The sequence below is a fragment of the Sinohyriopsis cumingii genome, chromosome 5, assembly GCF_028554795.1.
Source record: "Sinohyriopsis cumingii isolate HCF-2022 chromosome 5, ASM2855479v2, whole genome shotgun sequence".
Lineage (NCBI taxonomy): Eukaryota > Metazoa > Mollusca > Bivalvia > Unionida > Unionidae > Sinohyriopsis > Sinohyriopsis cumingii.
Window position 1 is genome coordinate 45576701 of NC_142965.1, and position 26968 is coordinate 45603668.

At 35.8% G+C, this 26968-nt stretch overlaps 1 protein-coding gene across 1 annotated transcript; it reads left to right on the forward strand.

Moving 5' to 3' along the window:
• Positions 1 to 26701, forward strand: LOC149799066 (uncharacterized). Its single transcript, XM_089958128.1, has 4 exons — positions 1 to 103; positions 24520 to 24666; positions 25142 to 25217; positions 25857 to 26701. Exons 1-4 carry the CDS (start codon positions 1 to 3, stop codon positions 26332 to 26334), a joined length of 804 nt encoding a protein of 267 aa, XP_089814254.1. The 3' UTR covers positions 26335 to 26701.
• The last annotated feature ends 267 nt before the right edge of the window (positions 26702 to 26968 follow it).

Consider the following 26968-nt stretch of genomic DNA (forward strand, 5'->3'; position numbering starts at 1 on the left):
ATGGATGTAGCGCACGTGGTGGAAATGCTTGCAGAACAATGGAAGTTTCAAGGTAGCCTAGGCTTTGTGACCAGTCTAAAAGTAGCCAGAGACCAGGTAGAAGGTATGATATAGGAGGAAGTGGAAAAAAGAACAGGCTTCATTCAACCTCCGTATGTGAGAGTGGGAACCTTGAAGGAGGCCATTGATAATGTCATCAAAGTCAGGTGCTGTTTAGAAGAGATATTGTATTTGACAGAGTGGTCATTTGTAAAGTGAGGGCTTAGGCCAACTAAAAAATGACGAAAAAGGTAATGAAAGAGGTAGTAAAAAAAAGATTAAAGATAACTGGACTAAAGAAAGAAAGGAACAAGACAACATAAAGAAAAAAGAGGAGTTTTAAAGACTGAATAAAAACTGGAGAAAGGTGCAAGAGAAGTTTAGATCGATGGGACATCCTGACTGGATGCCAGAGAAGGAAAAAAAAAAGAAAGAAGAAGAAATGAATTATTGAGAAATTGAGAAAATGGTTGAGGAAATGGAGAAAATAGAAGAAGAACCCAAAGGCCCTTCTCAGGGTCACTTATATGCCTCGAAAAGATTTGATTTCTTGCCTAATTTTGTTTTTTTAGTTAGTTGTATGATGTATGTGGTATATATGTCTATGTCCCGCCAAAACGTTCTAGGTTTTTTTTCCTGCTCTTTCGTCCAACTGCGGTCAGCCCCTTGCTACATTGTTGCCAGTGGCCAGTACCATGACGTCAATTCCATTTGTCGCTAAACAGTCCCATACCCATGTCGCTATACTGTCCCAATATTTTTTGTCGCTTTATACTCCCACCAATGTTAAATTTCCCCATGTTAAATTCCCTTTGTCGCCAAACGTTCCCACGACCTTTATGACTTAGATTTCCATTGTTGCCAAAGTATCCAACTATACTAAATACATACATACATACATACATACATACATACATACATACACACATACACACACACATACATACATACATACATACATACATACATTCATGCATACATACATACATGCATGCATTCATATATACATGCAAAAGTAAGCATAAACACATACACACATACACATACATACATACATACATACATACATACATACATACATACATACATACATACATACATACATGCATGCATACATACATACATACATACATACATACATACGCCTACATACCTGCCTGCCTGCACCCACGCATGCACATACACTCACACATACATACATACATATACACATACGTATATACAAACATACAACGCACGCACATACATGCATACGCACGCACATATATACATACATACATACATTCGCACGTACATACATGCATACATACGCACACACACACATGCATAGTTGATTGATAAACAAACAAGCAGATAGATAGATATATAGGTAGATACACACACACACACACACACACACACACACACACACACACACACACATATATATATATATATATATATATATATATATATATATATATATATATATATATATATATATATATATATATATATATATATATTGCGGTTCGATTATACAACTAACCTTTGTTCCAGTCTAATCGCATATATGTGCATTTCACTGGAACGAATGAACGGGGAGATACTGAATTGCTACACAAATGGATGTTGCTAAGAACAAGAACAAGTGTCACGTAAGGAAGTCACGGATAAATTAAATAGAGTTTATATATATATATATATATATATATATATATATATATATATATATATATATATATATATATATATATATATATATATATATATATATATATATATGTGTGTGTGTATGTATGTATGTATGTATGTGTGTGTATGTATGTATGTATGTATGTGTGTATGTATGTATGTGTGTGTATGTATGTATGTATGTGTGTATGTATGTATGTGTGTGTGTATGTGTGTATGTGTGTGTATGTATGGATGTGTGTCTATGTATGTATGTATTTAATGTATGTATGCATGTATGTATGTATGTATGTATGTATGTATGTATGTATGTATGTATGTATGTATGTGTGTGTATGTATGCATGTATGTATGTGTGTATGTATGTGTGAATGTATGTGTGTGTATGTATGTATGTATGTATGTGTGTATGTATGTATGTGTGTATGTGTGTGTGTGTATGTGTGTGTATGTATGGATGTGTGTCTATGTATGTATGTATGTATGTATGTATGTAATGTTTGTATGTATGTATGTATGTATGTATGTATGTATGTATGTATGTGTGTGTATGTATGCATGTGTGTGTGTGTGTAAGTATGTGTGAATGTATGTGTGCATGTATGTATGTATGTATGTATGTATGTATGTATGTGTGTGTGTGTGTGTGTGTGTGAGAGAGAGAGAGAGAGAGGAATGAATCAAAATTGTTCAGAATATCTGCCACTATTAACGGCGGGGCCAATGTAACCGATTACTGGTGTCGGTACGAATTACAGGTTGATTAAACACTAAACTGGCAGGAGGTGGTTTAGAAAGTGACAGACGTTTTCGGCAATTGTTGTTGATTCAGCCGGTAATTTGAGTTTAAAGTGAATAGTTACATAGTTGTTCATTTGATGGATTATTTAAATTGTCAAAAGCTATCGAGGAAACAATTCTGACAATGAAATAGTAAACATGGTGGAAAACTTAGGTATACTCTTATCAGTTCAACAGTGTTTACGATTCTGTATCCAAGATTATCAGTTATAGTGAATTCAGCGACGACGGAAACGATATATGGAAATATGATTTCAATGAGATAAAAGAAAACAAAACAAATAATCAAACTAGAAATGCTACAAGCGTCAAAGATTCAATGAAGATGGACTGAAAGTTTGTAAAATATAAACACAAGGAAATTGAAACAAACTGTTCAGAGGAGGAACGAGATAACATAAACTTACAGAAGTGAATATAGGCTAAAAAGACATCCTTTAAGTATAGAATATTTTAAGTTTGCCTATGCAAATAAAACAAAATAAAGAAAAAAAGAAAAAAAGGAAAAAATGGAATCAATGAATATTTCTTTTGCTAATCGATAAAAGAAATTATTTTGCTAATTCATTTGTTAAAGGAAATGTTAAGTTATCAGCATCGTTGCAGAGAATAAATTTTGTTATACAAATTTTATGATACAATTTCCATTGAACTCAGAACAATATATTTTAGTATATAAATGACATGAATAAAATATTGTCTGTTTTAAACTCGGTGGCTTTGGCAATCTCGATATGAACACGAATAAGGTCGAGAGTGACTGACTGCAAATTGTGATAAATCACCCAGAGTAATAATTAGACGGTGTGCATAACTGGTATGACCTCTATACTCCTAATTATTAGATATTAATTAGCTCATGTACTTTAATGTGTTTATGTTTTTGATGTATGTTTTATGTGTTGATGCATATCTTACGTGCAGTATCATACATTTTTGTGGACCATTTTTATAAATAAAAACAGGTCCTTTAATAATGTTCACAATATCTAAGGTAAATTGAAGTTATTAATTTTAAAAATCTTATGCCAGTCCTCTAAAAATTATACAGAACACCAAAACTTCTTACAGTACACTAAATTTGGCCACAATTTAGAAATCCAGCTTTTATTTCAAATAAAAGTTATCCATATTTATAATCTGTAATAAATGCTAATATCTATCGACCTAAAATACTAAAGTTGTTATAGTCCGTATGCAAAAGACGCTTTTAATTTACTTGTAAAAATACAGCATATAAACCTCTTCAACATCTGCTCCTAAAATATAAAATGTATTATTTGCCTGCACGTTTTACTAATTATGCATTGGTTCACATCACATTGGGACTTCGCATTCTTTAGACAACTATAAAAAAGTCATGAATGAAATGCAATAATGGGTTTTAATACACTGGTGAAAACCATAAAGGAATTGAGAATTTTGGGATTTGTCCTTCGCTTGTTTTGAATAAACCAACTAATTACCCATCTGGCTTACTATATACTTTTTTTAAAAGAAAAAATCATACCCCAGAAAGCGCCACTTATTTGGCGGACTTATCTGAACTTTGTGAAGCATTTGTTTACATTCAAATCTCGATTTTAAAAAAATATATTCGTCTGTGTCATCTATTTCAAGTTTGACATCATATTGCCACAATTATAAAAAAAAGCCGGCCTGTGCGCTAAATGTAAGAGAAACGTACTGATCCGGACTAAACAGGTTGTTACCGAAATAAAGTGCTTTACCAATCTTGCAAATGCACGTACAACTGTCCGCTTTTAGAAAAATTGCACTTGCCCGAGCCTAAACTTCTTCCGTCTGGCTTTTGTCCGGTAGAAACATCAACTAATCCTTGGTTTAGGGTTATCCAATTAATACAGTACGGCAACTTTGAAATTAGTTTCAGTGTTGACTGAGTCAAATGTGCAGTTTTCCAGAATATGCTCTATAGAACCTGTTTTCAACGAGGGTGAGCAATAAAATTTCAAAGAAAATTAACCCCGACTCCAAATGAAGCTACTAAAATTTGCATAACGTGTCCGATTTGGTAACAAGAATAGGGTATTGCGTGTTATCTTACTATTATTATATTCCTTGGAGCTCAACTTCATTACTATTCCATATATATATATATATATATATATATATATATATATATATATATATATATATATATATATATATATATATATATATATATATATTGAGACAGTAATGTCGCATTGTATAACCAGTGCGAAACGTCACTAGGGTGCAGATTTTCGTGTTTGCATTTATTCCCATGTGTGACCAGTGCTGCTTAATATTCATTAGTAATATCTGTGTGGGTGTGTGTGTTTTCAACACAGATAAATATTTATTATACAAAATGCTCAAGATAAGCCAATACCGGCGTTTATCCATTTTAATCGAAACCCCAATTCCAGCCTAGTAACAAATGGTACAAACTTTAAACCTAAGTAATTTTCCAATATAAATACCGCTACAGGAGATTGCGTCTATAATTAGAAGAATCCAGTTTTGCTAAATGATTCTCGCAGAGATTGTTCATGGATCCACGCCCCAAAATGGAGGCCGTTTCAGAGGTTTTGCTACGAGGTCTAGACCACGTCACAGCGCTTACAGACAATCAGAACACTCCTTGCGGTATACGTGTGGATGTAATCTGTCATCGTCGTTTTCTCGTACAGGAAAAAAAAAAAAAAACGTGTTGTGGTCTTACCAAGCCTTGTTTATCCACGACATTTATCTGCGAAAAGATTGAATAGCTGATGTTTAGGTATGTTCATTACAAATGGCTCGTATACATTATTATCGCAGAAAAACGTAGGTATTAACATGTTTACCACCAACTATAAGTGGTTTTCGATGTACTGACATATACATTGTTTTATATAGCCGCTCTCATGCAGTAAAGAAAAAGAAAGTTACATGTGCCAGACAGATATGCATTCAAATGCTTTAGAATATCACTCATTCCCCAATTACATATTTAACATTAGTATTATTTAAGTAGAGATGATAGTAATACCATTGATGGTACTCTGTATTTTTGTGTGCCATAAGCTGTGAACTACATATGCTGAAATTTGCTCTTGGATTTGTTTTAAACACTCTGGATCTTACTGGACCGGTTTGACTAAAATACTCCAAATGTCTTCTCAAATTAAGCTTTTAAATTATCATGCTTATGATATTACAGAGAGTATTAATAATTATGTCAGAGATATACATAGTGGACAGACTTTTAGTTTTAAAATATAGCAATAAAAATCTTTTAATTCTTGAAAAAAGAGTTGCTTGATCCATCAAATTTGAGGATATCGTCAGACTTTCTTTAGAGATAAGGAACGCCTCCTATAATCCTTTGCTACGCATCAGCTTGAAGGTCAAGCTGCCTAATTTACACAGGATTTATCCATTAAATCAGCAATTTTGCATCCCTTGCGAGTTTAATTTAATTTTCTTTATAGTGAGAAACTGCTTGTGAACTGTTGTAGAGAATGTATATGTATTGGGTATACTTTAGTTCAGCAGGTAGGGGATGACATATCTGGTTGCCTGCAAACGATGAGTGTGAATTCAACCACGTAGTAACTTTAATCCTCCAATTATAATAGTACTTTACCTTATAATAACTTTCCACAGTCGTTTTGGCAACAGTGTAATTGACAGTTTTTACTGTAAATCTTTATTTTGTTAGCCGTTGCATTTTAATTGGTAGTGTCATGAAAACATCAAAATACTTCATTGTGCAGTATAGGGGATGGCGTCGATAAGTGTCCTGTGTAGTAATGGGCTTTGGAGTTTGTTACGTCATTTTGATCACTGGTGATTGCTGACTGTTCTTTAAAAGAATCAGTGTTACCAACCAATTAATGAGAAAAGATGATCACAAATCTCAATATGGTAAAATTTTGAGATGTTTAGTGAAAAAGGGCCATGACTCTGAACTTAAGTTTACGTCACTCGCTTTTAGAATTTAAGGTGCCACTGTCACTGCCAAACACGATTTCAATGACAATCATATGCTGCAATTTAGCCACTAGAAATCAGATACATTTAAAGAAAACGTAATAATATGAAATATAATCTTGTCACATAAAGATTATTTGCTGCTTGTACTTACTTATCCTTCCAGGTTTAGTGCTTCGCAGATATGGATGCACTAAGGGTATATGGTGTACTTGAATGACTCTACAGCCCTGCCGAGGGGGCCCCGAGGGGCCGAGTGGTCTAGAGCGCTCACCGTTACGGATCACTGCCATCTCACCTGTCTGCGTGAGTTCGAGTCTCAGGCTCGGCTAACGTGTTTACGTGAGAAAGCCTGCCAGTAGCTTCTCGTGGGTCGGTGGTTCTTCCCGGGGTTTTCCAGGGTTCTTCCTCCACCAATTATACTGGCTGCCATGTATAGCCTATCTTGTGCTGAAAAATGGCGTTAAACCATACAAGAACAACAGCCCTGCCACTTCCACTTCTCTCTGCCATTTTGACATTCAAAAGGGTACTAAGGTGTATCTCTACCTGCCATATTGACTACCAGGAGTGTATTAGGTTGCTCTACAAACTCTCTGTGCAGCATCGGGTTTCCTTGCCCATCTAGAAAAGCCCAGCTTGGCTGAGACTTAAAAGACAGACTTTGAGGATATTTCTGATACATTTTTAGGGAAGTGACTGTTCCGCTCTACCTCGACCTACCATCCTGACCACCAGACGTGCATGAGGGTGTACCTATACATACCATCTTGACTATCATGTGATATGACGGTGCTCTGCATACTCCTTAAACAGTGATATAGATAGGAGATACAAGTGTTTTCTACTAAGATTTGTAACTGATACAAATTTATCAGCTTGGCTTAGACTCCAAGTCAGGTCTTGGAGGACATTTCCGAAACGTTTTTTTCTTCTTCTGCTCAGTCATGAGGACATGCTTGGTCTTTCTGTTGGGTCCAGTTTTCCATTTACATTATTCATATATGCCCTCACATTATAGTGTATCAGAATCATGGACTTAAAAGATCAGGATTTTTTCTTCGGAGATGTAAATATCCAACTTCTCCTTTTTGGTTGCCATAAATATGTCAAAAATTCATTACCGATATTTCTGTTGTGGCTGTTGCAGCCACAAAACCTTTTAAAATACTTTATGCTGGATGATTAATACCTTTCCTGAGGGAAGGTCATTAAGTGATCTACCCTTCTCAGTGAAGAGCTTTTGCGAGTCTAGTTTACACAATCCTGGCTGCTGGCATGGTACAGTCATAAGCAAGACCAGTCCTCGATGGATCTGGTGCAACACCCAGTGAACAGAATCCTGGTATGACCTCGTCTTAGGCTTTCGATGTGTTGTCCTTCCTCTTCCTCTTAAGGATGACACCGTGTCATTCCCAGTAAATGCACGAAACAGTAACAAACCATCAAACCGATTGGGGCTCAGTGCTCGGGCAATTTCATAAACTACTAAGAACCGAAATTTCTTCCTAGTTTCAAAGGTAACCCATCATTCTGGATGATGAGGCACTTGGCTGTGTCAACTGTGTACATTAGAAATTTAGTGTGCCTTTTTTCACATCTTTCACCTGTATGAGAATTTGTGTATTGGCATGAAGAAAGACCTGAAGCATTGTCGGACTGAATGGCTTGTATATCGCTGTCCATGGCTGCTTTACTGGTCGCCATTAAGTAGAACTGTTACGTCTTGCTGTCATCAATTCGAAGAAACTTGTTAGTTTCCCGGAACTGCACTGGATGGCTCTATGCGTCTCAGGAAACCATTTATCCTCCTGTTCGTGTACTTGCTTTCAAACTGTGGAGTACAATCACACAAAATATCTACCTGCCTTGCGATCTGCAGTTAACTGAATGTATGGCATGAACACTTACATTGCATAATCACTGAATATTTTTGCATGGTCAGGTCGTAGTGTGTTGACGATAGTAGCCACTTCTAGTAATGACTTCTGCAACGGGATTGGGGACATTATCTTGTTCAGGGACCAGGTCCTCCAAGCAACTAACCTATTCAATTTGTTCGACTCTTGGTTTGCCAATTTATGATAAGGTCGGTGGACATGCTTGGTTTTTTGGCGCAAAGAACTCATCCAGGTCTCGATGTCGTAATGGCGACAGAAAGTCGTTCTTCAGGGATGACGGATGTGGCTGTGTTCTTGGCTTTACTTTGAGCGAGGGTCGAATGAAAATGGGGAGGTAGTTCCTTTTGATGGCATTAATAATTGATCGTGTTTGGATAAAGGTACTCGTGGACATAGGTGCCATAACGCTCTTGTCCAGGCGTTTGAATCTGGCATGCAGTGATTATGAAGCTGTGTTGACAAGGACTCTACTGTCCAGTATGATTAGGTCACGTTTGTCATCAATGAATGAATTCCCTATATCTTTTTTGACGCCCATTAGGGATTTGACATCATGTGCAAAAGCCGCCTGAGTATGATGTGTTTTGTATGATGCTGTAGATTTCTTCTTTCTCTTCTATGTTGAGGCTTCAAACTCTCCAATAACCTGGGCCACCTCGAGTCCGGACACCATCAACCACAACAGAGCTACATGGATCAGGATGTTTGACTTCCAGGGCAATTGTTAAAGATAGATCATCACATTCAGTTCCGAATGCCGGCTATAAGGGCAAAACTGGGGACTGATACAACTTTGTCAGTAAACCAGCCTTCAAAGGGATATCATATTCTCTCTTCCAGTTTGCTACTGTGCTGAGCGCAAGCTTTCTGCAAAAGTAGATAGTAGTTACAAAACACTTTATGTGATCATTTGAGCTTACTGAGCATGTGTCACATGAGGGGCTTTCTGAAACGATTTCGGTAGTTCTGGGTGTGTCAACGCCAGCATGCACTGGTGCACTTTTCCACCCACTGTGCTCGTAAAGATCCTGGAGAGCTTCCATTTTCATCTTTTGTCCAGCTCCAATGGATGGTCTTCGCAAGTGTTACAGGGGCTGATCTTCAGTGATGACTGGCATATGTTCATGATTCACAATTTCCACCGCGCTCTTCACTATATCCATAGAATGGAAAATCGTGATTACAAACTTATGCTGGTCATCGAAGAGTGGGAGCAGAGAAACGAGAAGCACTTTTCTGTCAGCTGCTCTGTCTGTCAAGATATGCCGTTCAGGAGATTTATGGAATGTTTCAGCAGCCACCACCAGCCTCACGTGGTCCAGTCATAATTATTTCTTCTGCATGACCCCAGGGATCAGCAAACAGTCTGCAGTGTTCAGACCTTTTAACTTTGACATAAGTGAGTATTTTCTATACAAACCAACAGGTGGTGCACAAGTGTATGGCTTTGGCCTTGGCAACAACCTGAGTCTGGTCACGAGTGGCTCTTACAGCCCAATGCAGTCCACTGACATCATCACTTGGATACTGAAATAAGCATATTCCAATTCCGTGGAAGGGGTCGTTGTGAACTTGTTGAACTGAGATTAAATTCAGTGTTGTCTACTGCACCCGTAGTCAAGAGGCCTATTCTGGGTTTAGGAAGACAACACATTTCTCACAGCGTTCAAACATATTGTTTCCAGGTTGTATGGGATGGACAGTACAAGATCGAAAAGAGTGTCTACTAGATCATGTTTGCGAGTCTGCGTGTAAACTACCAAGCCTATGTATACAAGCCAGAGTGTTTCTCGTTCCTGACTGTGCCTAGTAGCACTCGTATCATAAGCCGTCTTCCGACATGGTACTTATTTGTTGAACCTCAACAGCTGCGAGCGTTTTAGAGTTGATTGAGGCAATGGCGCGTAGTTTTGACTGAATTGTTATGTATAGGCCATTCAGAATCAAAGTCCTCAGCGCCGAAAGTAAATTGGGCACATACTCATCCTGGCACTTGGAGTCGGCTGGGCCACTGAATATTGTTCTTAATTTTGAACATGTCTCTGCGGACTATTTTATCAGCCCTAGAAATAAGAACAGCATCTCTGGCAATAGCATACTCACATCCTTTATGTAGAGCATTGAAAATATTCCAGCTGGTAACGAGCACTATGTCGCGACCTTGCTTTGGGGCTCCTCCCTCAGCCAAGTAAATTAAGATTAGATTTCATAGGTCGGTGGAGTGAATATATCACATCGATTACAAGCTGTTTCAGTCTGGTGATGCGATATCGTGTATAGTAATGTCGAAATCTGATTGTATGGATGATTTCGTTTCTCGTTCTTTATTAAACAGAGAGACCAAGCATTGATGGTTGTACTTGGCCTTTTATGCAATCAAGTCACGGGCACTGAGTTTGGCGAGCAGATGCTTATCATCCTGTAGTCGGAGAGAACACAGTGCCTGATACGCACATCCAACTGAATTGCTGATGCTTCGTGACTCAGCAGCTGCAGGTCCGTCACAAAAATATATAAGCGTGTTGCAGAAGGGGGGAGGGCTCTGTTCACGTGTTGACAAGCGTTAATCTCGGGCACTAAAGAATCATCAGGCGGATTCCTCTTCACTGCCCAATGGAGTTTAGTTTTGTTGAAATACGATCCGCACGAGTCCTGTAATTTGACCTTGCGATGCTGACAACTGTATTGTTCTTGGTAAGCAACCAACATTGTTGAAACCAATGAGATGATCACCCTGGGACGTGTAGCTTGCTCCAACTGTACCACGTCATCAATCTTTTGGATAGTTGAGTAATTGGTTGTGTCCTTCTGACACAGAACTCAGTTCTCCCAGTCCGTATCACACTGTATACCTGACATCTCAGGTTGATGATGACTCACTGGTACTAGGACAAAATGGTAGCGGACAAAATGGTACGGATAGAAAGGTATGGACAAAATGTTAAGTGGACATAATGATATTTGACAAATTGGTATGGATAAAATGGTGCGGATAAAATGGTACGGACAAAATGGTATGGGACGAAATGGTACTAAGATTAAATGGTACAGACAAAATGGTACGACTGCAATTTTATTAATTCAAAATGTAAAAAAACAGACAAGTATTTAATAAATAACATTAATAGGCTGCTATTGTGAACTGACCATTGATGATTTATAATAATTACCTATAAAAACAATTGTTTTTTTTAAATTTTAAAATAAAAAAAGCACTTCAAGAACAATAAAGCTCAAACTATAAAGCTACATGACAAAAGACAAGTATAAAACCTCTGACTACTATAAAATATGTTAGAAATAGACAAAATAAACTAAAAATTGTCACACATCCAAGGCATACTCAAATAAAATGTATCATAGCAATATCTCCCAGATATGTAACTGGATCTCGGTTATTGTAATGTACCACTAGGGTGTGAAGTGCTTTGTTGATGCATGTGTTTTCTTATTCTTTCCTAGGCTTCATGGTAAATGCATAATTTCAATGCCAGAAAGCCAGGTTGATGAAGGTCATCATAAAGTTATTTTGAGTTGTCTGATTTAAAAATGAGACCAACATAAACTCTTTCTCAGATGATATGAATAACCATTGTCCATTAGTTTATGTCTGGGTTGAATGCACAGGTATATTGACACAAATTGCTTTTAGGTCATGGAAGACTGATTTTGTTGATTCAAAATTGTTGCGAATTTTTTCAGTCATTAAAATTGCATTGAATTACTATTTGGTATCGTTACATTTTGTAGATTCGGCATAAGTTATTTGCAGTTTTACTTGAGTTTTTAAAAAAGATACAATTAACATTTCCGAAGTTACACGAATTTAATAAAAATCATTTGTATTGGTACCTTTTTCATTTTGTTTATGGATGCGTGAATATTTTAATATGTGTATACAAATTAAATTTTATAATGATTTTAGGTAATTATTATTTTCATTAGCAAGAGAAATTCTAATATATGTACCATTTTATCCCGTTTTGTCCCATACCATTTTGTCTGCAACATTTTATCCATACCATTTTGTCTATACCATTTAATCCTAGTACCATTTTGTCCCATACCATTTTGTCCGTACCATCTTGTCCTCACTCTGTTATCCATACCAATTTGTCCAATACCATTATGTCCACTTAACATTTTGTCCATACCATTTTGTCCTCAACCATTTTGTCCGGCCACCGACTCACTACCTTGCGGAGATACGCCATTGTCACTCAAAAAAATTTAAGATATCAGAAAAAAAGATTTAATATGTTTAAACATAACAATAAATTTATCAGTTATATAATCCTAAATGATACTTGTATGATTATAATATATACAAATATAATTGAAATAATGCAACCTTATCAACTTTGCAAACCTAAAAGTGGATACAGACTACCAGATGTAGGCCAGTATTTAAAAGGATGACTGCCATCTTGAAAAGTGGTTGCCATTTCCGTCCCATGAAAAATCTGCCAGAGGTAAAATGCTCCCAGCTGCATGCCACATTGCATGATTGTATCACCAAACCCAGAATACCACCCCACCACCCACTATCATCGTCAAATACACAATCATCGTGAGGTCTGAGGTTCAGTACACATGCAATTTTGGTACGATGCTGGCAGTAATCCTTTGAATACAAGTAATGAGAGTTAAGCTGACTGAGGGGATAAACCAAAGGAGCTTGACGTTGATTTACCTTTTTGTTTAAGTTTGTACGGTGTATTGTTCTTGTTATTTAAACGATACGATCCAGAAGAAAAAAGAATATATATATATATATATATATATATATATATATATATATATATATATATATATATATATATATATATATATATATATATATATATATATATATATATATATATATATATATATATATATATATATATATCAGATCTCTATAACATCATGCTACTGTGAAATAAATGTAATGTATACTGACGACTTGTTCAGATAAATCAATGACTCAGACCCTATATTAAATCATTTCATTAGCAGTATCTACACAACGTTGACACGGTCAGAGGAAACGACACGCGGTTCGGCACTTTTTGTATCATCGAGTCCATATTAATTAATTCCCGGATGCTGGATTCATAGTTTAATATACTCATCATAAGAAAATGTTCGCCAAGGCTTTGGAGAGAGGAGCAAATTTCGTTTTATTATACCTCCTAAACCTTTTAATTGAGTTTTTTTTTTATAAAAAATATTTGGAATGAATTATTATGCTGCGAAGAGCGTTTATTCGATATTTGAATTCTTGCCCCTTTTATCTTGGGGTCAAGGTAACACCTGCGTTACGGTTTTCGTATAGGTTTTTCATTTACTTATATTAATTAAACCACTCCAGTGCTTTTCTTCATGCTTTGAAACACCATTATAAACAGAAAACAGATATGCTAGACTTATTCTCGCCCGTTTGATCGCCTCATTAAAGTCAGTTAAAGAAAATTTGCCTTACGGTTTTTGGCAAAGTAAATTTCATTTGCTTATATTTCCTAAACACCTCGATGGACTTTTACATACATTGAATAAATCATTATGAAGTTCAGATTGTTAGTCCTGCGACAAGCTTATTCATCTATTTGACCATGGGGTAAAGGTTATACATTTGACAGCTGATTTCATCGCCGGCTTGACATGTAGGCTCTGCCTGGGTGTTGTAAATCAGTTAAAAGCCACAATTAAGTGAATTTAGCAATAGAGGTAACATTTGTTTCTTAAAATCTGTATGAAAGGGCTTTATTCTTTGGGTGTGTATTTACAAGAAATGAAGAAAGCGTGTTGTGGTAAGTGTTCTTGATTCGTGACCTAAAGGGTGTACGTTGGAATCCTTGCTGGTGTGTCACTGGGCGAGGCATTTTATTTCAGCTGCCCCGGTACCGAATAACATACCTGCACTGCTTTTCCGTGCAGCACCAAAGGAAACTAACTAAATAACCATAAGACCTTGGGAAATGTTCGATAATAAAATCCAGGTGAGAGTTGTCAGGTGCAGCTCAATACTAGTTGCTTGTTTTACTTACAAAAATGTAATAGGAAGGAATCAAAAACAAGGGGAAAAGTGCAGAAGAAAATGCGTGAAAACACATGACAGTTTTCTTACACCAAACAAGCCATATGATACACATAACACATACAATTCTTAGATATTTCAACACATAAAAACGAGTTGTTATTTCAAGGAATTGTAACTATCACACAAAATATAAAAAATGTATACAGCTATACACAGCTCACACAAAGGAAATCGGATCAGATTGTTGGAAGGTAGTTGTTTTACTTGCTGTTCGTTACAAACATAGCTTACAAAAGCACCAAAGAAGCCAATGTATAATAATATTTGGACCAGAAATCTTGCAAAAGGCAATTTGTTAAAATATAATACCAGGTCAAAATAAAAATTAAAGGGCCAAGATAAAAACTTGAGATTAGTTTAGCTCTTCTCTATACTGGATACATAAATCAAATTATATTTGCTTTATTATTAACTTTTATAACATTCTTCCTTATTTACCGAAATACGTTCTTTCCTTCTCTATTCTCCGTGTTTTATATTCTTTCTATTGTGCAAGTCCTTAGAGAAGACAATGAGCTTAACAGCGAAGGAAACAAATGACGTATTTCTGGGCAAATAAATATGATGATTTTCCATAACAACACATTAAACCAGAAAGGTAATTATTAACCGAATGAATCATGTGTACTGTAGTGGCAAATCGTATATGCCGTTCTGCTGGACTCGGGAAATCTTTCGATCGCAATATGAAGGTTTTATTCAGTGTTTCTTTACGACGCTTGAATGAACATATTTTTGCTTTTAAACTTCATTTGTATCATCATCATCTCTCTGCAGTTATGTATATGTTATGTGACTTTTGGCATCTTTCTGTCCTGTATCTCCTTACTTTCTTGTCTGTTAGTATGTCTGTTAGTATTTATATTTTTTTCGTTCTCAGCAATATGCTCTTTGCACATACTGGTGCATGCGTTTAAAATATATACATATATACATGTATACGTATATGCATGTATTCGCACATTCTGACAAACAAATTGAGAAGGCTATATAACTAAAAAGTTAGAGTGGGGTCTTCTTTTATGGGATATGCTTATGATGTATATGGTTCCGTATTAAATACGTCAATCATCTACGTGAATAATAGATATGTCACGTACGTATGGTAAAGGGCAATTGACCAGTGGCATTGATACACTCAGATGAAGAAACTCTGATCAATGGACAAATCGTTTTATATCGCTCTGCATATATGTGTTATCTTTATTTTCAATGGCAATGTTGCAGGTACGTAAAATATTTACATTTTGATTATCATCATTGGAGTTGATTTAATTTAAAATTTGTCACAAGCAAAATGTAATTTAGGAGACAACTAACATGTACACAAAACTTAAATTCTTCACAACGACATAAGTCGCTATTCCTGTTGCTATAGCTACTATAATAAAGCACAACTGCTATTGATATTACTATAGCTGCTACTGTGGGTGCTTCTATAGCACACTACCATGCATACATAATTCTTAATGATGACAATGACTTAGATATGGATAATATCAAAATTATGATAATAATGACGTTAATGATAATAATGAATGTAATCAGCATTATCAATAATAATAATAACAATAATAATAATAATGATAATGATAATACGGCAGAGACAGACAGACAGACATACGAAAATCAAAAGAACAACCACGCCCGGACATCAGTAAGTTTACAAAATACAAAGATACATGAAGTCATAAAACAAACCCGTGTTTGCTCATATTCAGTAGGGAATGGCCTCGGTTTGAATACGACAGGAGAGAGAGAGAGAGAGAGAGAGAGAGAGAGATACGATATCACATGCAGTCATAATCTAACATGTTTTATAAAGAACGTTTCTGGCTTAAGTGGCAAAAAACTATGCAATGATTTTGGAATTTGTTTCAAATTTGTATAATTTTGATTCGTAGTGACTTGGGCACATTCTACAGATCAGCTTCCTTGTCAAGGAAAAAGATGATTTTACTGCATTAGAACAAAAATGCAAACAGAAGAAAAACTCTAGAGGAATAGATGCATGTGTGCGCGTGTCACATTTTACATAACGAAAATGTTTTGGAGAATAGCGTACTTCTAAAACATTAATTTGCTAGTTGTCACTTCTAATTCTGATATAATCTGGGCATTATTTTGGGACTGTAGACATTATTTTGGTATGCATACATTATTTAGGGATATGTAGACATTATTTTGGGCATGAAGACATTAAAATAATGGGGTATGTAGACATTATTTTGGGCATGTATACATTATTTTGGGGTATGTAGACATTATTTTGGGGTGTAGACATTATTTTGGGGTATGCAGACATTATTTTGGGTATGTAGACATTATTTAGCGGTATGTAGACATTATTTTAAGCATGTAGACATTATTTGGGATATGTAGACATTATTTTTGGGTATGTAGACATTATTTTGGACATGTAGACATTATTTTGGGGTATGTAGACATTATTTTGGGTATGTAGACATTATTTTTGGGTATGTATACATTATTTTGGGCATGTAGACATTATTTTGGGTATATAGACTTTATTTTGGGGTATGTAGACATTATTTTGTGGTATGTAGACATTTAGTCATTGGCTCTGAGGAAAATACCTTTGTAATTATTGAAAATGACATAGTTATATTAAACAAGAAATACACAGATCATATATTTATACTTCATGGTGATTTTAAGGCTTATGCAACGCCGTGCCGGATTTTATTATGATGATAGTATAATTAACCCATTTCGTTTATTTTAATTATACGCTGTAATCAGAATAAGACAACTACGATCAAAGGGAGATAACAATTGTTTAGGAAATCTTAATTTTTATAGAATTACTGGACTTTTCATAGCACATGTGGGTCAGACAAAGCCATCGGAGAATATACATGTAATCAAGATAACACTGGACAACAAATTTTTACAAAAGTCATGTTACTGAAATAAAATTAGTCAATTCTTATCAATTTTTATGTGCTGAACACGAATATGACAGTCAAATTGCAAAATTGGCTCTAGTTTTTTTGTAATCTGCAAGAAATTAATGTTTACATAACGAAATGCATTCCAATAGTAAAAGGTCAACTGTAATAGCCTACCTATAAAAAATCAAGTCATTGACTACATCTTAGATTTCTTCGCCTGTCTCTTGTACAGCTGTTCGGGAGCATCTCTGAGGAGTGTCCAGCAGTAGTCAGCCAGCATTGTAGTGGACCATTTTCCCTGGTATCTTTGTTCCATTGTTGCGATATCTTGATGAAAACGTTCGCCGTGTTCATCACTAACAATACCACAGTTGCTAGGAAAGAAATCCAAATGGGAATGAAGGAAGTGAATCTTTAGAGACATATTGCAGCCAAGTTTCTTATACTTCATCAACATGTCTTCTACTAGTTCCTTATAGTTTTCTGCCCTAACATTTCCGAGGAAGTTTGTAGAAACTAGGCGAAAAGCATTCCATGCTTGTTTCGCGTCACCTTCCAGCAAGTTGTTGAACCGGTCATCTTTGAAAAGCTCTCGAATCTGAGGACCCACAAAAACTCCCTCTTTAATCTTTGCTTCGCTGAGTCGAGGGAATTTTTCATGCAGGTATCGGAATGCTGGCAAAGTCCGGTCAATGGCTTTCACGAAGTTCTTCATCAAACCTAGTTTGATGTGAAGGGGTGGTAGCAAGATTTTCTGAGCCTCAACCAGAGCTGGGTGTTGGATATTCTTCTCTCCAATGGCTACATTCTGCCTGTGAGTCCATTCCTTCCTCATGTAGTGCATTTCCCTTGCTCGGCTATCCCACTCGCATAAGAAACACATGTATTTTGTATATCCTTGCTGCAGTCCCATTAAAAGGGCAACTACCTTCAAATCACCACAGCTGTACTTGTTATACTCAATGGAATTCAGTAGCTGCCTTAAGTTATCGTATGTCTCTTTCATGTGGACAGCATACGCTACTGGAATAGATGGAAGAATGTTTCCATTGTGCAAAAGCACAGCCTTGAGACTCAGTTTCGAAGAGTCCACAAATAGTCTCCATTCTTGTGGGTCATGAGTGATTTTTAAAGCATTCATGAGGCCCTCAATATCGGAACAGAATATCAGATTACTTTCCTTTCTGAAGAAAGGCTCCAATTGCTGGTGGCGCTTTCGATATGCAGTAATTGTGACATCTTCTTCTAGAAGATTCCATTGTTGGAGTCTTGATCCTAGCAATTCTGCCTTGTTCTTTGATAAGTCCAAATCACGAATCAGGTCATTTAGTTCTTCCTGTGTTATTCTGTGTGGGGTTGATGATGCACCACAGTGAAAATCTGGATCACTGCTTGCTGATGGACCAGGAGAAGAACAGGTCGACTCACCTTTGTCTTCGTCAGATGAATCAAGAGAATATTCTGCTGGAGGTTCTGGAATAGGAAGTCCCTCACCATGTGGAACTGGTCTCAATGCAGACGGAATGTTTGGGTAGACTATTCTCGACTTCTTTCGCTTCGTTATTCCGCCGGAAAGAGGAGGAACCAAGCAGAAGTAACAGTCATTTAGGTGGTTGCTTGGCTCTCTCCACACCATTGGGACTGCAAACGGCATTGATGACCTTTTGCAATTCAACCACTGTGAAAGCTGTGTTGTACATGTAGCACAGCATATATGCGGAGCCCAAGGCTTGTCTTGGTCACCAACCTTGCATCCGAAGTAAAGATGATATGCCTTCTTCACTTGAGAATTGATACTTTTCTTCTGGTTGGCAAATGTCACTTCCCCACAAATATAGCAAAAATTGTCCGCGGTATTAACACACTTTCGAGGCATTACTGTTCTTTATTGTACGTAAATGGATAAAATAATAAGTTTTATGTAACAGTAGCTTGAACTGTCTCGCACAACGTCTAAAATATTTTAAATGCTGAACCTATCTGATTGGGCTTTATATAGTACACCGCTTCCGTCAGCTTCAGCAGCCGCCTGGCATTAGTATAATAGGCCTACACATGTATAGTACACTGCTGACGTCAACTTACTTCAGCTGCCGCATGGCATTAGTATTGCATTGCATCAGAAAATGATGCAATCAACTGTGGATGATGTGAGCATGATGGTATTATGCAATGTTACATCATTATTCCGGATGTTGCTGCAGTCCTACTGGAGAAATTTACACAGTGAAACATAGAAAATGAGGTATATGAATATCTTCAAAACGAGAGCCAATACAAATTTTTCACGGTTATATTCGTGTTCGGCACACCAAAATACTACAGATTAGGGCCTTTTCAAGTCAGTAATGATTTCACTGTTGACCAGTGTAATTAAGCTACTAAGAGTGGTTATGCTTAAGTTGATCAACCAATTTATAATGACTTAGTTCATTTGATGATAGGTAGATAGAATCAATACAAGTGCCAATACTAGACTATTAAATACTTTGAGGATATTATCATATGGTCATGTCAGATAATTCCAATCTTACTCCTGTGGATAAGTACATAAGTTCCAAAGGACCACAATTGTCGGGTCATTTACAACCTTATTTGTACCAAAATATCAGAAAATACAGCAATCAATTGTTTAAGATGATCCTATATTATGACGCGGCAAAAGAAATTAAAGTCGGTTTCAGGACGACAAAAGAATCTTATTGCTATCAGTAGAAATTCGAAATCCTATCCATGGTTTGATAGAAATTGTAAGTTTATCAGATGATCGGAATGCTCCGGTTTAACAAAACATCAAACTTACTATCTTCCGGTGTTTTTCAAAGCCAGTCTCTTCTATTTAGGATTTAGGGTATTACGAACTACACGCAAGATTTACCTACGTACGAAATTGACAATCTGCAAAACTTCGCACCTCCGAAACTGAAGATTTTACAACGGAAGATCTCAAATAAGCATTGCTAGTTTTACATTTTACAAACATTACATGTCAACATGTTTTTAACTAAGCATTTTGATTTGTTTAAATTGCAATCAACATATTTGTTATATTAACCTTAAGAAGAAATGAAAACCAAAAATAAATAATGGGGCCAAGTGTTTGGAACTACTTTTGTACTCATAACATGCAGACGTACCATTCGAGTTGGTTGGCGTAGGGATACTATTTAAAACGGGACGGTAAATCGCGGTGATGGTCCAGAGTGAACGAAGCATCTGAATTACTTGAAGAATATAAATTTCATCGTACTGCTGATAAAGCGATTTGCAGAAGTACAAACAAATACTATGAAAATGAGCTGAAAGTTACATTCATACATGCATTATATTTCAATGATATAAATCAAATTTGGCGATTACTCATGCGGTCCGCGCCCACTGTAAAATACTAGAATCCTCTGTTTCGCGGTATTCCTTTTTTCTGAGCTTTTCAATATGAAATAGATAGTTGTAACATGTTACCTCATTACTTACTCAGTTATTTAATAAATTATTTGATGCTGATCATTTTCCACAATATCGGTCAACAGTGATGAAAACTCCAAGTTTCAACTGCTCAGGTGGCCTAAGTGGTTATAGCGTCCGCCTCAGATGCAGTAGATCGCGGGCTCGCACCCCGGCCGAGTCATACCCAAATACCAACTTGCATGAAGGCTCATGAGTTACGAAGTCTAAAATGAATGCAAACAGAAAAGTTATACCGTGTGCCGGTAATAAATATACTAAGAAATTGTGTACCGCATATTAAGTTGTAATATTTTTGGGCCCGTGTCATCGAATTCGAATTCGAATTATTATTATTATTATTATTATTATTATTATATCATAATCATCATCATCTTCATCATTATCATCATCTTTGTTTAAAAAAAACTCTCCATTTCCAGTTGGATCTACACAGTCATGTGCAGGATTGGATAGAGATGTTCCAGGTTTATTTACTCTCTCGCTCTCTCTCTCTGTCTGTCTCTGTCTCTCTCTCCCTCTCTCTCTCTCTCTCTCTCTCTCTCTCTCTCTCTCACACACACACACACACACACACACACACACACACACACACACTGCTATTCCTGTGAGAGAAATTCAATGAGATACAATTTATTTTTGCACCTGATAATCACTGAGTGCGGCTAAAACTATATTTAATTTGAATAAAGATTCATGGCGGTCCGATTGAAGTCATCCTTTAGTTTAAGTCTTCGTAATTAAGCGTTGATCAACGATAAATGATGACTGTATGTGTGATAAAAGCCGGCAGACGTGTTAGTGGAATCCTTGTCAGCTGAGTTCACCCTTATCAAAGCCATTTGACACGTGTGTTCAACTGACCACACATAAAATAACAGTTTATTTCAAGTATGTTATCATTCCAGTATGAATGGTCGGAGTAGCTCATCGATATATGAAGTATATAATAAAGTATCTTAATATAAATTTTTTTGTTTCTTACTTTGTACATCTAAAACATGTAAAATCTCTGCAAATAATCATATTTTTAAATTACTCATACATGTATAAAATGTTTGATTCTACTATTTTTTAAAACCAAAGTTCGGTCATCCCAAACACAGATTATAAGGTCGAGATCTGTGGTTGCCGATATATCCAGAGAATAGATATTTAATTGTATATTCTTCTATTATAAAATTTCGCATTAATCGTGCAAATTATCATTGATTGAACTTACATTTTTATTGGATATCCAATGTTACATATACACTATACACTACGACAAAAAGGTAAAGTTTTAGGGAACACTGCAATACATACAACCAAAAATATTGGATATCTTGCGATTTTAAGGCTCATTTTACTTGTAACTTTGTTTGAAAATAATGGAAATATGAAAGATTGGTGAGTTGTTTGCAAACCGAAATTAAATAACTATCGAAATTTGGTTGCAATTAATATTACCACTTTGAGGGCAAGCTTTGTAGAGACCACATGATTCACTTTCTAATACAGAAATAACAAAAAATATGCAAAATCGAAACAGGTAACATGCAATCATTAAAACCTTTAGTTTAAAGATGCCACGTTCTGCAGACAGTCGGATCTGACAATTCAGTCATGATCCTACCTCTGGCCAATGATGTTCACCGTATCAATCAGAAACGCGTTAAACAGTCAATAAATGGATAGAAGACGCCGTTAGAAACAATAAATTTTGGAACGAAATTTGTATAAGTATCTATCCAAGACCTTAAGTGATGTCCAAGACATTAAGAATAAACTTGACTTACTGGATCATTGGAGAGCAGTCAATCTTGAGAGTAGAAAGTTGACCCTATTGTCAAGTTTTGGTATATGATTTTTATAAATATTTTCTTTATTTTCACACCAACAAATAAACAAAAAAGCAATTAAAAACACCTTTGGGTTGCAAGCGAGGGGTTCTTTGTGTAAAGTTTTTGTGAGTGTATGTGTCTGTGTGTGCTGGTGTATGTGTGTTGTATCTAAGTAAGAGAACTATGTAAATATCAAGATGGACAATAATTTAAGGTAATGAGACATACACAAGGTCAGGCGGTGATGTAAGGGAACATTTAAAATCCTGACAACTTACTTTCAATAAAAAATCTTAAATAACAAAGAATTACCAAAAATTAAAAAAAAAAGAAGTATAAACAATTAAAATTTCAAGAAATTTAAGCGATGGGGGAAAGCTGAACTTGTTCTCATTGCCCACAAAGTAGTTCATATGCTGCTTTACTGGAAAAAGATAAAATTTTTATCTTTTATTTCAAAACGATAACATTATTCTACGCTTTAATGGGAAAAGGGTAACATTATTCTTTGCATACTTCACAACCAATATTTATGAAAATACACCATCATTTTTTTATGCTGATATTTGATCTCTCTTTGGAAAACTCAGTACATGCATATATCGCTGACCATAAAGATTATGAGCTTTATAATCATCGTGCTTCATGACAAATATAATTCATGGTAGTATATTGCTTCTTAGCTGTGAATCTATGAATCACTTTTCTATCCTGTGCTGGAAATTTAAAGTTTAACTTAATTGCCAGAATATTCATAAAAGTAGTCTGCTCAGTTGGTCATAATCTCTCTCTCTCTCTCTCTCTCTCTCTCTCTCTCTTAATATCGTTTACCTATGGATAGAGTCCGCTCCTCCACCTCACCATACATACATATAGTCATACACGCGCAAAACATGTGAGAATAGTTTCTAAGGATCACGGTGATATTGACATAAATATTACAGTCGTACACATTGAACATTTAGCTTAAGATTTTAGGAGTACTAAGTAATCATGCAATAAATAGCGACTAGCTAGTTTAAAGAATTATTTTCTTCTTTTCTTTTGTGCAGCGTACAATGTTTGTTCAGGCTTCAAAAAGATGATTACGCCAGACACTGTTGACTTGTTTTACTACATTTCAAGCCAAACAGTAAACGACGTGTCCTGTCTTTGCTATCTCACCCTTTCCTCGGAACAGTGGACAGAGATTGTTTATAGCACGTATGATGTGACGTTTGCTAACAACAGTTACAGCGAGTGCTTATGGAGTATGAAAGTTCGTGTGAGATCTACAAACGAAACATCCACGAGTGTCATGAAGTGTTCTTATCAACAATTCCATATAGCAATGGGTAGACGAGATGCAATCATAACCATAAGTTTTCGTTTATTCGGGTTCGTCACAGAAAACCAGTGCGTCCGCTTGAATATATCAAGTAAGTTTCTTGTCTTTAACTTTATATTTTATTTCCCAAAATTTTGGTCTTAAAAAAGTTGTGAACGAAGACGATGATGATGCTGAAAGTTAAGGCATTGTTTGATCAGAAAAAAACGACAATAACAACGATGGCGATGAATATGGAAATTTCGTTCCTGTATAGAATGACTGCTTCTAGGCTTCCAGTTTTTAATTTAGACGAGTATGCCGATATTCCATAACGAAGGTTATTTTTTTATTAGTCTAACACTTTCGTTCTTGTTCATCGTTTCTTTACTTGTTATTTGACCATCAGCCTTGAGCTCAATTCTTGTATGGGTTTTTCCCTAGGAGATATAAATGCATTGAACATATTAGTAGGCCTTTGTTACTTTGTTATGAGAGGGAATCGTTTTACACGTTATGCTATTATTGATATACTCAGTATTTTAATGCGCAGATAGACCAGCAGTTGGATTCAGTGGCGTTTTAGAGTGTGTGAGAGTGGTGGACCCCTTGTCTGGAGCAACATTTCCGAATGTGACATCACACGTTGACAAGCAGTCAGATGGGAATTCAGATTCTGAAATAAGCTCTATCAATGCAGGTAAATAAGTCATTCTATTTCGGAAAGTTCAGTAGTAAACAAAATATGAAATAATCTAATAGATATTCAATTTCCAATATTTCCAGCTATAGTCGTAAAACCAGCTAGAAAGGTTATGGCAGTTTGGATACTGTATGATATCACCATTTGATCCTAATCAACCCCTGAAAGTGGTTTTTCTGCCACGTTTGATTTCTTCGTTTGCTGTTCTCTGCCGACCTCCGTATTTTCTCAAGAATCTCTATTTCAAAATTATCTCCCACAAAAAAGACAGAGAAAAACTGAATGCCAATATTTCACATCCTATCCGAAAATAAAGATGACGATTCGTAAACTGTTAAATGGCCAGAGGAAACGTGTACATCAACTGAATGTAAGCACAATTTCGGAGTATACTCAATTTTTATTCTACAGTTAGGGATTGCCGGAATTATACACAAATTCGGAGTATACTCAGATTTTATTTTACATTCAGGGCTTGCCGCTGGAATAATAGCTATCGTGAGCTGCTCAGTTCTCGTTGTCATTGGGGTCACTGTATTTTTCACCAGGTATTTGTTCTCTCTCTCTCTCTCTCTCTCTCTCTCTCTCTCTCTCTCTCTCTCAAGAACTGTCCTTATCTCCTGTCTACTTCCCAGTTCCATGCTTATAATTGCTGTTCTATATTTTATTTTGTGTTCATCTTCCTTAAATGCAATGTGTTTGTAATTCCACCGAACCATGTCCCTATTCTTACGTTTTTTCTTTCTGTTACTTCTGCATCAGTATATAGTCAGCTTTTCTCCCTCATTTATTACAATTTTACTCGGTTTCTTCTGTTTGCAGTGACCCTTTTGAAATTATTTAGCCATTGTGCATAGACTTTTTTTCGCTCTTGGTATTGTTGATAAGTATTGTTTTTTTTCAGAATAAAATCATGCCTCTTCCAGATTGAATTGATTCCTACTTGACTGAGCAAGGGGAAAATAGTTTGCTTGCTTACTATAGTAACGCTGAATCATTGTTTTTTTAATCAAAAAGGTGTTGCGTATTGTGTAGTTTATGTGTTTGAATATAAAACCTTTAATTATATTTTGTATGAATTGATAAAGGAGTAGTTATTCAACACTCATAATACAGGTCATCGAAGAACATGCAATCAAAAGAAAGGTTTTGATATAATAACGAAAACCCCTTTCGTATTTATTTAGGCGAAGGACGCAGAAAGCTACACAGACTTTACAAGAACAAAGACCGGAGCAATCTGGCTATGACACATTGGTACGTACTGCGACACAGGACGCAACTACTTATTCTGCGATTGTAAAGGACGTCGCCACAGTCCAGAAGTCGTCTGTTCCTGCTAACAGTATTTACGGCAATATAAGTCATAATACTGCAAAAGTGTTTGGGATAGGTGACATCATTGAAGGCTATCTTATCCCCTCTAGGTCTGCTAAACCTGTAATAAACCCCGACGTGAAAGTAGACGAAGCAACTATTCTGCAGATCAAACCAAGAGACACCATAGAAGAGAATCTGGGATTAGTTTTTGAAAATCAAGGACCTAAGAAAAGTGTTTCCACTGAAGATACTAGCATTAATCACAAAGCCATACATTATCTCTGTCATTCTGTTTTAGATTTGGGAAAAGCTTCCGCTATGAAAATAGAAGACAGTCCCATGTGAAGCATGACTACATATATCTTTCCCCTTAAATTGTAAAAGACTTTTCTTTTGTTGTCAAAAAATATTGTACGGTGAAACTGTGAAGCATGGGAACGACTAGATGCAATTTTCAACAAACAAGCTTAGATTAGGGAGATTGTAAGGTACCCTGATATTTTTGGCAAAAATAATTTTTATGAAACATGTAATTTAATATTGAACAATGCATTATGTTTTAATTTACGGTTATATATGTACCTACGTGAACTTATGTATGTATGTATGTATGTATGTATGTATGTATGTATGTATGTATGTATGTAACTTAGTTTCCTGTTATAATCTTTGCTTTACATCATTTAGCTATACCTGCGCGAAACTCACGAGAATAAACCAGATGAATATTAGAGCTCAAATCAAATTATTATTATTATTATTATTATTATTATTATTATTATTATACTATTATTATTATACTATTATTATTGTTGTTATTGTTAGTGTTGTTATTATTGTTATTGTTATTGTTGTTATTGTTATTGTTGTTTTTGTTGTTGTTATTGTTATCATTGTTGTTCTTGTTATTGTTTTTGTTATTGTTGTTATTGTTATTGTTGCAAATGTTGTTGTTATTGTTACTGTTGTTATAGTTGTT